Source organism: Polypterus senegalus, chromosome 9 (genome assembly GCF_016835505.1).
Source record: "Polypterus senegalus isolate Bchr_013 chromosome 9, ASM1683550v1, whole genome shotgun sequence".
Lineage (NCBI taxonomy): Eukaryota > Metazoa > Chordata > Cladistia > Polypteriformes > Polypteridae > Polypterus > Polypterus senegalus.
The window spans coordinates 169113283-169131160 of NC_053162.1; the positions used below are offsets into that span (position 1 = coordinate 169113283).

General features: G+C 36.7%; 1 protein-coding gene across 2 annotated transcripts in view; it reads left to right on the plus strand.

Moving 5' to 3' along the window:
* LOC120535959 (midasin-like) overlaps positions 1 to 17878 on the plus strand; it is a 114416-nt gene that overhangs the window by 18885 nt on the left and 77653 nt on the right. For both annotated transcript variants that reach the window (XM_039764191.1, XM_039764190.1), the window contains exons 3-4: positions 1749 to 1819; positions 5808 to 5929. In XM_039764191.1, coding sequence (XP_039620125.1) covers positions 1749 to 1819; positions 5808 to 5929 — 193 coding nt within the window. The remainder of the gene's footprint in view (positions 1 to 1748; positions 1820 to 5807; positions 5930 to 17878) is intronic.

The window sequence follows — 17878 nt, forward strand, 5'->3', positions numbered from 1 at the left end:
ATGCAGTGGTTCTGTGTCAAAGAAGATGATAAATTCCTACGGACCTTGATTTTAATTTTTTTTAAACACCTTTAAAATTATCCACTTTTCATGATTAAACTCTATAGAAATTGCTATCTAAATACAGCTGTAAACCACATAATGTCCATCTATCTATTTTTAACCCGCTTATCTTGTTTAATTTCATGGCCAGCCAGGGTCTATCCAAAAAACACCTTCATGGACACATCCACAAGATGTCAGTTAACCAAGAATCTTTTCAGATATGGAAAGAAAACCAAAGTATCTGGAAGGTAACCCATACAGATACAGGAATAATAAGAGCAATACCCATATCATTTCCAAGGCTAGAATTTAAAACCAGGACCGTTGATGTATCATGCAACAGGCCTAACGAGTACACCACCATTCCACCCTCCACAATAATAATCCAAGAGGTTCTTTTAAAAAAAATCCAAACTGTAAATTTTAAAGAAAAATATTTTGTGAAAATTTTATAATAGTAATATTGAAACCATTGAGCATTCCATGCTTTTTTCCTGTCATATTCTGTCACTCTCTTCATTATTGGTTTATCCCCAATAATATAAGAATTAATGACTTAATCAGAGGAAAATCAAAGTTAGTCTCAGTGAAGTAGCACATGATTGTCATTTTATTTATTATTTAATTAACTTGTCTTAGCAAAGGCTTTATTCACAAATATGCATTTTACAAGAATAAGCCTTTATTTTTCAAAAGTGCAATATGTGATTTATGATTGAGGTATAACTTGTAATTTCGTCACTCTGTTAAAATTGCTTCATTTTATTCATTATTTTCTTTTGTGTTTTTATTTATACTTTAGCTGTGTTTTTGCAATTGCTCTATTTGTTTGTATAATACAATTTTATTTATTAAAAATTATAAAAGTAAAAATACATGATGCATTTATGCACATACAGTGCCTGATGTTATTTTCCAGTGATTAATGATGTTGTTGGCAAATTTGTGTAGGTCTTATAGTTGGGGATGGAGATAGCAATGCTGCCATAGTCATAGACTGCTGGTAACACACTTCCAATTGTATGAGCACATTCTCTGCCTTTTGACTCAAATTGTCAATTGGAGCTGCTCTGTACCTAAAAACTACTGTCAATGGAATGTGACACACTCCCTTTCCATCTAAAACTGAGAGGGGACTGTGCAGCATGTTGTTCAGCTGAAATGATCTGTCCATAACACTCTAGATAGACAGACAGATTGATTGATTGATAGATGGAACTTTATTTGTCCCTAGGAGGAAATTTGGCTTTTTATAGAAGCCCTTTAAATAAATAAATACATAGAGTACATAAATATGTAGATAAGTGAGTAAATAAGTAAATATACACACACTTTGGTCTGAACACACACCAGAATGACTTCAAGAAAAAAGCAAGAAAGCAAAGAAAATTAAAATGAAAGGTTTTGAGTTAGCTGTTACTTGTTGCAGGTCATCTTGAACAAATCTTAAGACCGGAAACATTAAATTCATTTAAACAAAAGAGTGTAGCCACTTTCATACATTTTTTTCCCAGAAACTAAGCATCTGAATTAGATTGTGGATTGGAAAAAAAAGAAAACAAGTATTCTTCTGGGTTTAGCAATGCTGGAGTGAAGGGGCTTTTCCATCCATGTCATGAGTTTAATGAAATGTTATAAATAGCTTTTTCTCAGAGTTGGATATTTTTAACCAGAAATGCCCTGTCATTTTTCTATTTCTTTAGAAACTGGATTTGATTCTGCAGAGTGGGGTGCAAAAATTGAAGACAGATACTACAATAACCGTGCCTTCCAGGTAACTACTATAATTTGTTTTTAAGAACAATATATTTGTTGAACAACTAGTTTTCATTTCCATGGCTAAGGAAGAGTTGCTGGAGTAAATTAAACATGAGTGGGAAAAAAATATTTTCTGTGTTACTTCTAATTAAATGGTTTTATGAAAATACACAGAATAGGTGAAGAATTGTTTGTTGTCATCATTTACAAAGATACTCTCAAGTTTTGCAGTGATACAGTGATGCAGTAGTAAGTGATGCTGCCAGAGTTTTGGGTTTGATTGTCAGTTTTGTTAGTAAGAAAATGTGTATTTTTTAAATGTGTCCACATCATGTGGGTGCCCTGGTTTTCTCCTAACATATTTGTTATCCATTTCAGTTGATATTTTTATTCATACATCAAGCACTTTATCTCATTGATGTCCAAGAAGAGAAAACATTTTAAACAATTAAAATTTAAATTCTAAAAACTGAAATGTCAACAGTTTGTAAGTATTCACCACCCGTTTTCAGGACTTGGTTGAACAATCTTGCAAGCTATTACAGCAAGTTGTCTTTTTGATAAGTCTTTATTAACTTTGCATAACATGATGAAAAAAGATTCACCCTTTCCTCCTTGCAAAATTGTTAAATCTGTGCCAGGTGAGTTGGGGAGAAGCAGTGGACAGCAGTTTTTAGGTCTTGCTATAAATGCTTAATGACGTTAAGGTCAGGACTCTGAATGAGCCACTTAAGAATATCAGTTTTCTTTATTTTAAGCTACTCCGTTGTTGCTTGGGTTGTGTGCTATGGGTCATTGCCCTGTTTAAAGACACCTTCCCCTACAGGTTTTAAGAACTGCACTGATCTCTGAGGGGTAAGGTATGTTCAGTACCATTGAGATGGTCTTGTACCCTCATCCAAATCTGCACTTTGCTATAATTATATCCCTCTGTCCTGAATCTATTCGTGTCTTTTTTTTGTTTCATTTTGTGGAAAATCTCTGCTATACAATTGGACATAAATTCATCAAAGAACAGGTGAGCCACCAGGCACGGACCATCAGCATATTGGGTGGTCATCCGTAATTAGCTTTATATTTACAAAGGGAATGAATAGTTTGTAAATCTCACAATTCTTGTTTTTAGTTAATTGATCAAAGGTTATAAGTTTGCTTTTTTTGTTTTTTTCATGATGTACACTGTTTTGTACATCAAAGACTTGAAAAAAAGGACTTAGGAAAGTTCTTATTGTAATAAACTATTAGTTTGAATCTGGGACAATACAATGTGGAAACAGTTTTTGGGGGCTGAATAACTTTTCAAAGTACCTCTATATGAGTTCTGCAATATAGCTAATGAATTTTCACCACATTTTACTGCGGTTTTGCTGAATACGGTGTAAACAAGCGCTATATAGTGCCCGACCCGGCACAGACTACGCAGAGGCACGTGTTCACACTCAAAGGGCTTTATTTTTGTTTCTTCAGCCGTGGGCACACGTCTTCCCCGTGTCCCACAGGCCCAACAGAGTTCAAGCACCAAAACTCACACAAACCAACCGCTTCCTGGCACCACCACTCCTCCCAGGCAACCTCGTCCTCTTCCTCCCGATTCTGGCCTCGAGTGGAGGTGGCTGGCCCGTTTTATACCCCACCCGGGTGGGTGGGGCTGAGAATTCAAGCAGCTGGGCTGTGGAGTCCATACAGCTCCCCCTGGTGGCCACCCGAGCCCCCAACCAGGCTGTGGAGGACTCCATCTCCCATGGAGCCCTGCGGGTGGTTGGGGAATCACTGTCCGCCAAGTAGGCTGCCACCAAGCGCCCCGGGGGAGGTACTGAGCTGTCCTTGGTGGCTCCCCCGGAATATACACAGCAGGGGCGTCCCAGCCGGGCATGGGACCCGGCTGTCCGTCACAACGGAAAAATACAAAAAACGGTGAATATAGGACAAGAAGATTAAATGTTCTTTAGACTTCCTAGCCAAGCTCATTATCCTAAAACTCAAATCAATCTGTTGTCAAGCCAAAATAAGAACTTGAATTCGTAGGTTGTAATTTGTAGCAATAATTTCATTTTACCAGAAAACACTGAACAAAAGATACTCACTCATGCTCAAAGGTTTTCTCTGTAATCTTGGATATTCAGGAATTGTACACTTAAGAGTATGTTTAAAATGTAGTAATTATTTTTTTGCCATAACTTTACATGCTTAACTCTGTTTTGTCACTTTCATTTAAATTGTTTTCTGACATGTTTACCCACTTAATAGTAACAACACTGAGCGATAAAACAGCTATTTTACTGTTAAAATAATAGCTTAAATAAGTAGAATGTGAAAAAGATCAAAGTATTTAAGCAAAACTAATTAATGCTTGTGTGTCTAGCTAGTAAATTCTTGCTTCATTCAGTAAATAATACTATAATAAGTTGTTAGTCTTTAGAACTTAGGAAATAAGAGCAAGTTTAATTAGGATAAGATAAATTTAAAAGAAGAAATTAGTTGTGATGAAAACCTATAGATATAGAAGACTTGTGGACTGAACTAGAAAACAAACCACTGTTAAACTGGATAAAAGTGGACTGTGATGAGTGAATCAAATGTTTTAACAATAACTACACTGTGAGTGGGAAAAAAAACACACCCAAATGTTTTTCATCACATCTTCAACAATAGTCGGCTGATTTACTTGATGTTTGATACAAAGTGTATGTAATATGTTTTCCAACAACAGTTGTATTAATTACTCACAAGTTTATACAATGTTCCAAATTTGATCAAAATCGGCCGACTATTGTTGAAGAAAAACATTTTGATGTGTTTTTTTTCCACTCACAGTGTATATTATAAAATAAAGGAAAATAGTTGCTATTCTCCTTTAAACATTCTGTGCAGTTTTTGCCTTTATTGTAAAACATTATCTTAAAAGGACCCGAAGCACAGTCAGCTATTGACAATTTTATGGCATTTTGAAAGAATGGGGATGGCAGCCTTATTGAATGAAATACAAAAACATGGAGGTAAGGGGGTTTGAGTTGCACGGGTTTCAGCAAATCCGTGTGTATGGAAAGGCAAGGCACAAGTGCCAAACAAGAGAAGAAAATTGATGGGTGATGGGTGAAAAAACTTGCCAGTCAATCAACAGTAGTTTGTGGTGCCTGATGACAAGTTTCTGTTGGTGTTTTGTTATAAATGTAACAGGGTTCAAGAAAAGCAAGACACCGATCTGTCAGAAGAGTTAAATGACCAAAAGGATTTCTGTTTGATTCAGCTGCCTAAAATGTTTGTTAATCTTCGTCCACATGGAGGAAAGGACACAAGCTTGCTCTTTGGTCTGGATTGAGAGAAGCCGTGGCTCCGATCATATGACACAATATACACAAACTGCGATCTGGTACAAGTTTGATTCCTTTCTGAGTGGAGTTTTTCATGAAGCTCTCCTGACATTTTTTTCATTGTTATTCCCTGTTATATGAAAAATGAAGTCAAGATTTACACTCATTAATGGATTTTTACTTCCTTAATATTTATATATAACTGAATTACAAGTCATGGTTTATTTTTTTTTTTTGGTAAGTCAACCTTCAGAGTTATCACCTTGAAAACTATCTTAAGCGTTATTTTTTATTATTCTCCACTAGGGGTAGCCATTCACAAAGCTTTGCTTTGGAAAAGGAACCATGTCTAGAGGAACAATAATAAATGAACATAACTTAGAAATTATACTTTGCCAGTAGACTTTCAGCATTAATTCATTATTCTCAATTTTTTGTAATGTAATCTTTACTGTGCAAGTGCGTGTAATTAATACTATGGGTTAGCAGATACCAATGTATTCTATATTTGGACTTACCTGGTTTTTTTTTTTTTTTATTTAAATTCTTCAGATTCCATTTAGAATTAAAGGCTCGGAGTGAAATTTGTTCATCTCCTTTTTCCATGTCACCATTCTGTTATTCTTTGAGCTTTGGTAAACAAGACTTACAATTTTCAAATGCTATGTCACACGCCTTGTCTTTTTTTTAAAGGGTCGGCACACATTCACTATTGAAGAACATAAAGCAGCTGTGAAGATCCAGGCCACCTACAGAGGGTTTATAACTCGAAAGAAGTTGAAGAGTGCGAAGGGTCATCGCTTTGGTGAAGACAAGTGAGTTGCATTTTACCGAGTATAAGGAAGCAGGGGATTTGCACCATAGGTACAGGCCAAGGACCACATACAGAGAAGGGAGTGTGGAAAGTGAATCCATCTTCAGGTGCTTTCTTGCTGTTATCATTTCAACTAATGACAGTGGATTCTGTGCTAGAATTCAGCAATGGTACTGCTATATTCTGATTGATATGCAACTGATTTCTATCAACATTACTGTCTTACTTATACAAAGCACTTGTCATTGAATTTCTGCCTTTCTTTGATAAACATTATACATATCGATACTACTCAGATCTGTCTAGTGGGATAGGTCTGCCTCCTCCGTCCATGTCCCCAGCTGTTTGAACCTCATATAACCATATGCCACGATTGAGACAACACCCTATAGAAATTCACTTGCACTTATCCTGAGCTTAATATTTTTTTGCTTTCAACAGGTCCGTAACTTGATTTAGTGTTTCATACTGCCTCTTAGTCCAGGAGTACTGTTAGGTGAATGCTCACTAGGCTTTCTAGCTTCTCATCTTGACTTTTTTCATCCTCATTTTTAAGGGGAGGCTGCTTCAGAGTCTGGTCTGAGTTCTTATTTAGATTCTGTATAGCCCAAACTACCGGATTTGTCAGAATAATACATGATTACTGTATTGGCAAGTCTTAAAACATCCAGTTTATACTTGTAGTACAGTCTCATTTAGAGTATTTGTATCAGTGTGGCAGCCTGCCCCATTTGTATTGATTTTAATGAGACCAGACCAGTGAGAAGGCATTCTTAGTCTTCTTTGTAATCTTTAAGTTGTTTGTTTTGGTGGATACTACACTTTAGTGGTGGTTGAAGTGGTTCCCCACTCACTGAAGCTCTTTATGTAGTGAGAAGAGAACGATATAAATGTAAAGAATTATTATTGTTTGTTATTCTTGCTCTGGATTTTAAACTTGCTTCTGGATCTGGGTGTCTAAAACTCTTCCTTTACTTGATTTTCTAATTTTCTTGGCATTATCTGATGCAATTGGCAGTCAGAGTACTGCTGTCTCACCATCAGTTTAATATTACAAGTGAAAGTGGAGAAACGAGAGTAATCCCAGCTGTCTTCTGTTTTTGCAAACTAATAAGTATCAAAATGGGCAGCAACAAGTGCCATATCATCTCAGGATAGTCTCTTGCATTGTCTCCAGCAAATATCTTTCCTAACAAATTGTCCTTCCTTGTTTCTTTTTTCAGAACTTAACCTAGCTCTAATATACTATATGGCCAAAAGTATGTGGAAACTACTTCAGATTGAATTCAGGTTTTTCAACCATTCCTATTATAGCTGGTACACAAAATATAGCAAAGAGCTATGCAGTCTCCATTGACAAACATTGTCAGTACAATGAGTCATACTGAAGAGTACAGTGATTTTAAAGGTGGCAGAACAGAGACCACCTTTGTAACAAGTCAGCACGTGATATTTCTGCTCTGTTAGATCTGGCCCGGTCAATTGTAAACACAGATACTATGAGGAGCAGCTCAGTGCAGCTCAGCCACAAAATGGTAGACCACAGGAGCTTACAGAGTGGGGTCGCCAAGTGTTGAGACGCATAGCATGTAAAATTTGCTGTTCTCTGTGACATAATTCATAATAGAGATTCAAAGTGCATCTGAAAGCAACATCAGCCAAGAAATATGCATCAGGAGTTTCATAACATGGGTTTCCATGGCAGAGCATCAGCACAGAAGTCCATGGTCACTATGCGCAATATTGGCTGGAGTAGTGTAAAGTAGACGTTCTCAAATGGGAAGCCGTGGCCATTGAACTTTCAGGAAGTCTGCAAGATGAATGAAAATAATAACGAAATACCTGCAAAATACTCGGCAATATTTAAAAAAACAAGCTACAGCATGGCTGCCAAACTTGTGTTTTAAAGTAGATTGCTTCATCAATATTCAAAATACTGTAGTATCTCTTCTTGGATGCCACGTGGCAGCTGTGCAACAGTTGGGTCTGGCGTGGTATTCGGCACCACAGGGAGCTGCCTTCATATAAATCTGGGCAATGTGCAAAACACTGATACTAAAAGGAAAAAATGGATGGCACCATGATCGGGTGTAATAGAAAGGAAGGAATGAGCAGAAAGAGCAGGAACATAAGGCTTTTCTTTTGGAAGGGTTGGCCTGTGTGGTGGTGAGCATGTTAGCTATATTGAAAACCACATGCAGTCCAGGTGATTTTTGTCAGCAGGATAAAAAGAAGTTATCATTGACAGTGTGGTGGTTCAGAAAAAGTGTGTATAAAAAAGAGAGAGAGTGAACAGCAATAGTGGCAGTATGACCTGGGGTAGAACATCATAAGTCAGGTTCAGATCCAGAGGATCATTTAGCCAGACTAAGCCCCCCACCCCAATCATCATATGAAGCTCCCCAACCCACGCTCTTGTGATTGATCAGCACTTGGAATGTGATGATGATGATGATGGTGATGGTAATTACCTCGGGCAGCACTTCGGTAAGGGTGGCGTTGTCATGTAACTTTTTTTTTTTTTAACATTACAAAATAATAAAACAACAAAGTTATGAATGAACCCTATGATATACATACAAATCCAGTGACTTATTCATATACTAACTTTTAAAAATATTGAAACGGTGCTAGAGAAAAGTCACAATGGTAAAAATGAAACTATAACGAATGTGATGAGTGTAATCATTAAGTCATTGATGAACAACAGATGATATTTAAGGTGTTAATTCAAAGTTTTACGTAAGCCCTTTTGAGAAATGGAACTTACTCTTTAGCAATTTATTAAGTCTGCTGACGCAGTGATGTTGCCGCGTTGATTATTTGATTTTGCTTTGACGTGTCTGTTTCCTGTGGTATGCCAGTATGAGGATTGCTATTTTTAATGCCGAGTGATAATCTGAGTTATAATCTATACTTTTTTGCCTCCTTCTCTCAGTATTTATGACGAGTTGGTGCCCATGCACATCGCATTGTATGGTAACAACCTGGAGGGACGTGCTCCTCAGGTCCAGACCCAAGGGAGCTACTATAGTGTGTGTTTGTATGTGTGTCAATACAGTATATAATAAATGTTCACATTTTCTAAGATCAATATTGTTTTGTCTGATGTTCAGAGAATACACTATTTCCTGAAGCCTGTACAGCAATACATATTATATGTGAATTAGCCATATCATCTCATTCTAATTAAGGATACATTTTGTGGTGGGGACTAATGGACAGCAAAAATGCACCTGTGAGAAGTACTGTGATCATTGCACTCAACAGTGGAACTACTGCTTTTGTGTTGCTAACTGTCACTGGCTTCACAAGGGTATTATTTAGCGAACAAGCCCTGTATTCAGACATGGATTTTTAGGACTTTACTACACCGTGTCCCCGCCCTACCCCCGCATTTCAAATGCCCCCTTTACCAGTTTGATCTTGAACTTTGGCTGCCATAATTAGTAAATCAAGCTAAATTGTTCCTGGTTCAGTTCTTTTATTACTAAGTATACTCTGATCTTTTTGAAGCCACTTCCTTGTTCTGCTGTGCCTTCTTCTTAAACCAAGGATTGGGTTGCCACAATATGTTACGTGTAACATGCAATGAATGTTAGTGTTTTTGAAGACTCCCTTTAACACGAGTTTCATATATACCGCAGCTACAGTACTAATCTATGGTTAGAATAGAAATGGGCTCACTGTCATCAAAACCTTAGGGTGATACCAACGTGACAGTCTTATATATACAATATATATATATCCTCTTTAATAAAACCCCTGTGTGCGTCCAAGTGTCCACGTGTGTGTCTTCTGATGAAGTGCGCATGCGCGGGGCCACACGGCACATGTTCAGTCTCTTCCTATGCATTCCCTATGTGTACAGAGAGAGAGATACACAGGTGCGTGCACGTGAGAGACAGACACACACACACACACAGGTGCGCGCGCAACACACACACACACAGTCGAGACAGACACACACACAGACACAGAGGCGCGCGCTTAAGAGAGACAGACACACATACATGCAGGCCCGCGACAGAGACACACACATACACAACAACATTTATTTATTTTGCACATTTTCATACAAAAAGTAGCTCAAAGTGCACACAGGTGTGCACGTGCATTGTTGCAATGTTACTTTTCTTGGTTGTTTATTAAATTACGGATTTTTCAAATGTTCATTTTTTTCCCTGTGCTTAAAACTCATCAAAAAACTGTTTTTAGCGAGCAGGTCGTAAGGCTATACACTATGCGACTCTTCAATTCCACCCGGGGGAGTAAATGCGAACATTAATTTTATTTTGGAGTAAATGTGAACATTAATTTTATTTTAATTCTTTTCATTTTTATTATTATTTAATTTAATATCGTTTCTTTGTATCAGTATACTGCTGCTGGATTATGTGAATTTCCCCTTGGGATTAATAAAGTATCTATCTATCTATCTATCTATCTATCTATCTATCTATCTATCTATCTATCTATCTATCTATCTATCTATCTATCTATCTATCTATCTATCTATCTAGTGCGAACAATGTGTTTGTGTTAGTTTTCTCTGTTGTTTAAGGTTTTCTTAGTGTTATTCAATGTTTTTACATTTAGTTTACTATTACACTGTGCAATCCATGGTATAATTAACTATATTTGTGCTTAAAAACTTAAAAAAATATATATTTACATACAGTTCATATGGTCTGGAACGGAAATAATTGTATTTACATACAATCCTATGGGAGAAATTACTTCGGTTCACGACCAAATCGTGTTACAACCAGAGTTTTGGAACGAATTATGGTCATGAACAGAGGTTCCACTGTATTACTGTCAGACAAAATTACAGGCATTTTACGGAAATACAAACCAGTATTACTTAGAGAGAAAATTAAAGGCACACAATACAGTGACACATATTACAGCCACATACAAGATCCCTTGCCATTTAATATAGACTGTTCATACAAATGTTTATGCACTACTCTTCTAGCGCCCGTTATTGTAACAGGCTTAATGTCTAGTATATTTATAATTTTATTGATTTTATTGAAATCGCACAATAATCTTGTAAAGGAAATGGTAGGTTGACTTATACATGCTGCTGCTGCTCTCCCTTTTTAAAGCCACAAAGGTGTAAGGGCTTGACCTGTTGTATGTGGAGAGAAAATGTATATATTAAATGGGATTAACGCAGATTGAAACATTCCAGTGCTGAATCCAGAGAAAAACAAAGTATGCTCTGACAGCAGCAAACAGATAGGAGGGAAAATATGTTGGGGGTCCTCACCTATTCACATCATCCACTGGGGGGGCCTTGGGAGAACAAAGTTTGAAAACCACTTGTGTAAAGGATGCTGCTTTTGGACTCTATAGCAATGGAAATGTGTTCTGTATAGTGATGAATCATGTTTCACTGTCTGACAATCTGAGATTAGTCTGGGTTTGACAGAAGTGAGGAAAACACTGCCTTCTGGACTGCATAGTGCTTAACTGTAAAGTTTGATGGAGAAAGGATAATTGCATGAGACTGTTTTTAAGGGTTTGGGCTACTGGGGTACTGTTAATCCTACACCACACAAAATCATTTTCGACAATTGTATGCTTCCAACTTATTTGTTCCAGTATAACTGTGCTTCTGTGGGTTAAACCATGTGCATAAAGTGTGAGGCAATTCGAGTGACCTGCACACAGCACTGAGATCAACCCTGCTGAAAACCTTTTCAGATGAATTGGAATGCAATTTCAAGCCTGACCTTGTCATCCAACATCAGTAGCTCACTTATAAATGTTCTTTGGGCTGAATGGGCATACTCCAAGATCTTGTAGTGGAGGCTGTTGTAGCTACATGTGAATGCACCTGATTTTGGTATAGGATGTCCAACAAGCTCATCTAGTTGTGATGGTCAGATGGCCACAAACTTTTTTTGCATAAAATAGTGCAATTTTTTTTTAATGATACAGAAGTATGATTTTTCTCTACAACTCTTCATCCTGATATCATTCTCCTTTTTAGCACTATTCACACCATCTGTGGGACATTCAACACTTCTCAGTTTAATACATTTATTTTTTTTCACTGTGATTATTTAATTAAATGAGCTTAAGGAAATGCCCATCCTTGTCTTAGTTTGATTGTTCCTTTTGCATCACTTATGTTTGAGTCATTTTTCAGTTATCAATATTCCTATTTCTCATGAATATGGGTGTTAAAGGAACCAATACTTTCAGCACCAGTTGATACCAGTGTCCCAAAAACATAATGGTTTTAGCGTTTAGTGGTAGTATCGAGTGACATTTTGTATTGGAGTTGTGAATGACTACAAGTAGACAAATTACTCCAGAAGGTAAAGTGATATTTGAGAAAAATGTGACTACAAAAGAAAAAAAAAAGCAATTACATATAAAAATGGCTCTTGGTGAAGATGTTGACATAACAGAGCATCTCCAAATGTTGGAAAGAAAAACAGAAGCTATGTATAGAAATACTTTGTCTCCAAGATGGAAGAATTTCAGCATATGACTGCAAAAATCATGCTTATCTATTATAAAAAGAAATCCTGGAAAGAAACACTAGGGAGATGAGACGTGATCTTCACGTGAAGATCACGAAAGACACTTAAAAGACCCGTGAGACGAAAGAGATTGGCCACGGAGCGTCTCGCGGGGACCTTAAACATGAGACTTTGTGCCAAGAGATTGACCCAGGAACGTCTCGCAGGGACGTAGAACATGAGATTCTTGCAAGACACATTCTACTTACATCCAATATCAAATAAGACCACGGGCAGCAAAACACTCAGTCATGTAAAGGCTTTGAGCACACACAGATCCAGGGCTCTCAGCGCATATAAGGCGTATAAGGACAATACAATACGTTATAAATGAAACGTAGACGACTACGTGAAGAAGAAAGCAGCGCAGAGAAAAGAGACTCAAAAGCATTGGAGAGAAAAAAAAAAAGAAAAACAATAATCTAGGTGCAAATTCAAAAAATAAGGAAAGTAATTATCAGCCCGGAACAAGTGGAATTGAAAAAAAAGCACGTCCAATCGGGCTCAGAATTAAAAGATGGAGAGTAAAAGACAAAGTAGAACTTCATAAAGACATTCACAAATGTTGGTGCTATACACATGCAGAGCAGGTTAGAGATTATGAAAGCAGTGGAATTCGAAAGGCTCAAAAAAAAAAAAACAAATCGGCGCAATACACTTGTGGAGAAGTTAAAAAATATGAAAGTAGGAAAATTAGAAAGTATAAAAAAAGAAAGTAAAGATCGTAGTAGCACAAACAAATAGAAATAATTACTCGAAAAAGGGAAAATAATCACCACGGACCAAGTGTCAGTGAAAAAAAAGCAGGACAAAGCGAGGTCAGAAATAAAAGACAGATTAGAAAACAAAGTAAAACATCATAAAGAGGTTAAAAAACAAGGGGGCCAAACACATGCAGAGCAAGTTAGAGATAATAAAAACCGGAATTCAAAAAAACGCAGGCGAGAAACACATGCAGAGCAAGATACAGAATATGAAAGCAGAAAAAAATGACAGTGTCAAAACAAAGAAAGCAAACTTCGCATTAGCGCAAACAAAGAGAAATTATTACTCGGAGAAATAACGAAAAGGCGAATAGAGATTGAATATATGGACATAGGTGATATGTCAGAAGTATGTAAATATTGTAAGGCTTTGAAGTTTAAGTCAGAGAAGTTCAAAAACGGGATTTACCACATACGCATTTATTGGTTACTTTGCAAAAAAAATTATTAACTGCTGATAATGTGGATCGTTTTGTTTGTGCTGAAATTCTAAACTTAGAAACCTATCCTGAATTATGGTACAAAGTCATTAAACACATGTCTCACTGACCTCATTTAAAAGATTCCCAATATGCTGAATAGTTGCAGCAAGTGAAAGTCGAGGGAAGTTTCTAAATGACATGGCTATTTGGCTTGCCTACGCTGCTGATGTAATAAGCTTTTCTAATTGTTGGTACCAAAATAAAATGTATTTATTGCTACAAAGCACTGTGTTTATGCCAATTAGCAATATGGCTAAAACAACATACTTTTGGCTTTTAAAGCAACATTAATATGTTTGTGTAAACTCTAAAATCTGACAAATGTAGAGAAAGCACAAATGTAATATATTTGAAAGGTATGTTGGTGAGTGTATAATGCAGTGTGTCAGTTAAACTGCTACACAGTTACTACTGTGGCAGTTAGACATAGTTTTTGGCAGGCAGTGTGGTGTATTGGTTAAGGCTTTGGACTTCAAACTCTGAGGTTCCAATCCTGCTATTGTCACTGTGTGACCTCTTCACCTGTCTGTGCTCCAATTGGAAAAACAAAAGAAATGGAACCAGTTGTATTTCAAATGTTGTTGATTACCTAATTTTTCTTTTCACCATTTATGTAGTGTGTATGTCACGTTTGTTGTCACTAGTCTTCTGATCTTGACATACACATTTTATTAGTGTGAACTTATAGGCCTACTTTCATGCATAACTAGGTGAGACCAGTTTAGCAGTAAGATTCCGTTAATGGATCCACATATAAATACACAGAAATTTCTATTAACATAGAAAGCTGGGTTTGAGGCAGTAAACAGTATTATCAAGACTCCACACCCTTTATGAGGCTGACCACAGTTAAGTCTCTCTTAGCTATCAACAAAGTCCCCATCTGTCCCAATACATACACTTTCTCTCTTTCCCTCCAATCTTCAGCCTTCTTCCCTTTTCTATGACCTTTTTTCCTCAGTGCCAGGTGAGCCCTTGTCTCTGCTCTTATGTTCCTTTTAACATATGACTCTGGGGTACTCTGGATCAGCCGGTTCTTCATAGAAGTATTAAGGTTGTCTCATTAAAAAAACTCCTTATTTAATATTATTATATCTCTAGTTGATATACATATTTTTTACCTGTTTTAATGCTAAAATAAAAAAGGTCTCCTGGTTTATTGCCTTATTTGGATGTTTCCCTTCTTGCTGAGCCAATCACATCCGTCAGTGATGGGCCTTTTGACATTAAGCCTTTCTACCAGCAGAACAGCAGATAATCAACTGTACTGTAAATGCAAAGTGCAAAAAATAGGATTTTTCATGAAAACCATACCAAAGTTAACAGCAAAATTAAGAGTGGAGAGTGTGCCTACTAACAAAGTTACAGTTTGGCTGCCCAGCTCCTTACTAGGAATTTTCACACCTACACCCATGAAAAAAAATACTGGATTAATTCACTGGATATTTGGAGATTTGTTCTCTAAAACATCTCAATATTTCCTGTTCACAGAGTTCATACTTTACAATATCAGGTTGGAATGAAGTCAAGGTGTATGAGATGCTATAAGTTTTATGTAAAGGTCCAGGGTGACAGACATCCAAGTGGGGTTTAATGTGATTTTTTTTTTGAGCTGTGAACTATTTGTCTCACTATTCTTTATATATTAGTTTGATTGTGCATTATTGCATAATTTCTGCTCATAAACAGATAATGTTTTTCCCACATTATTTCAGTTCCAATTTCCAAAATTTTTTGAAATAAAAAAATTTGAACGCGCACCCCCTTTGCTTGTTTGGTAAAACTGTTGAGTTCATTGTACTGGAGTCACAAATTAATCTCTTGAATTGGGATTAATTAAGTTGTGATATTTTGCATAATTGGGTTTTAAATTGAGGTATTAGTCATTTTAGAATTGTCAGCAGGCAATTACCAGAGAACTCTGTTCTAACTTCTTTCACAAATGACTTGTGTGCTAAATTCATGTATTAGTCCACATGTGAGTTTTTTGATAAACTTCGGCTTGTCCAGACTGGAAGTTCTCCCCAATCTACCTTCACATTCCACTCCACAGATGAATTCCATTGTTGTTGGAAAACTGAGGCTACAGTTGGCTGTTTCCAAAATCTTTGTTGCTTGGGACTGATATATATATGGCTGGCTAAATTAATATTTACTGATATCTCAAAATGCATCTGAGATATCTTAAAATACAGTTTTAAATATCTCTGAAACTCATTTCTAGATACCTCAAAATATGTTCATTTACATTTTTAAAACTCTGCAGTACATATTGAGATCGCAAATACATTTTTAGATATCTCAAAATAACTGTTAGACCATTTGAAGATATCTCAAATGCATTTTGAGATATTACTTCCTGTAAAGTTGCCTTTGTTTTCAATGGGACTTCTGTCTATAAGATATATTGAAATGTATTTAAGATATCTTAGATAACTGGTAGAGGGTAACAAGTTGGAAGGTGATGTAATGTAATGGGATTGTGTGTGTGGAGGAGGTGGGGGTGTTAATATTTCAGCATCATGATGAGTAATGTGCTTATACTACTTGTGAAATAATTTAATTAAACCTGTCAAACAATTCAGAAATGTTCTAAAAGAGCCGGACACATCATAACATGGTTATTGTCTTGTTACTAACAACTTCTAGTAGTCTCTTGATATTGTTTGTTTGTTTAAGTTTATTGTCATGTGCATAGTAAGGAAACATGTTTCCTGTACAATGAAATTCTTTCTTTGCTATCCACACCAAATGACAAAACCAACGTATAAAGATAAACATAAATAATAAGTAGCAGATATATAATAAGTAACAGAGGCAGCATAAAGTATAAAAACAGAAAAGAAGTATAAAGTGTAATTGTGCAGGTAGGTGTGTGATGGACAAGTCAAATACAATTGTATGAGGTAGATGGAATGAGGTGAACCATGGTTATAAACTCCAGTCTGTTATTTAGGAGTCTAATGGCCTTGAGAAAGAAAGAGTTCTTTAGCCTGGAAGTCCTACATTTCATACTTCTATACCTCCTGCCTGAGGGTAGAAGTGTGAACAGTTCGTGTTGGGGCTGGGTGTGGTCCCTGAGGATCGAGGCAGTTCTCCTGCAGACTCTGCAGTTGTAGATGCTCTGCAGAGAGGGAAGTGAAGTGGGGTCCTGGTAATCTTCTCAGCAGTCTTTACCACTCTCTGCAGGTGTTTGCGGTCCATTGCAGTAGTGTTGCCATACCACATGGTGATGCAGCAGGTCAAGCTGTAAAAGTTGCCGAGGATCTTAGTCGACATACCAAACTTTCTCAGCCTCCTCAGAAAGTACAGCCGCTGTTGAGCCCTCTTGATATTGGGATAGGGATGTACTGCAATTAAAACATATGGTGAAAGAGATTTGTAGACTTTATCTTAGCCTGTCACAGATGTTGCAGGATTTCTGGATTACACACTGCTTTGCTCTTTTTCAATCTAATCATGTCTTATTTTACTTCATTAATTCTTATATTGTTTCTGTTGATTTGATTTATGTTTTTCATAATTTTTCCTGAAATACTCTCCAGTTTGCACTGCATTTTTAAGTATCTGCAAATGTCAAAAATAACCATAAAATTTATAGGTGTCTTCCATAAATGGTGCACAATTCCTGCATCCTGTTTTCATCACATAACACTTTATCTTCACCCTAGTTCATAGTTTTTAGTGTGCAGCTTGTTGTATCTTTGAAGATGATCTAAACCTATTGTATATTGGCACGTTTAATTTATTTTGCCCAAATTGGAACCCAGGCCTTTTTTACCCACAGGTATTCAGAATGGCCACCCTGTGGATAAGGTGATGGACTATAAAGCACAAGGCCACTGGTTCAGTTCCAAACTCTTGACTCACTGCGTGGCGTGAAACAAGTTAATCATTTTGACAGTTTCTCACATTGTAAAAATGTGGAATTGGTCTTGGGTTTGTTTGGAAGCAATGTGGGTGCCTCGTGGCAAACACTAGTGTGTGTGTAACATGTGGTTGCCAGTTCAGTGTCCACCATTCTGAATGAATTGTTTCACTGGATACAATTCTATTTGGTTTTGTAAATTCCCTTACAGGTAATGTTGCCCTATCTTGAGGATAAGATGTCACACTGTAAAACACATAGTGTCTGGTTCAACCACAACCATATGTTCTGTTT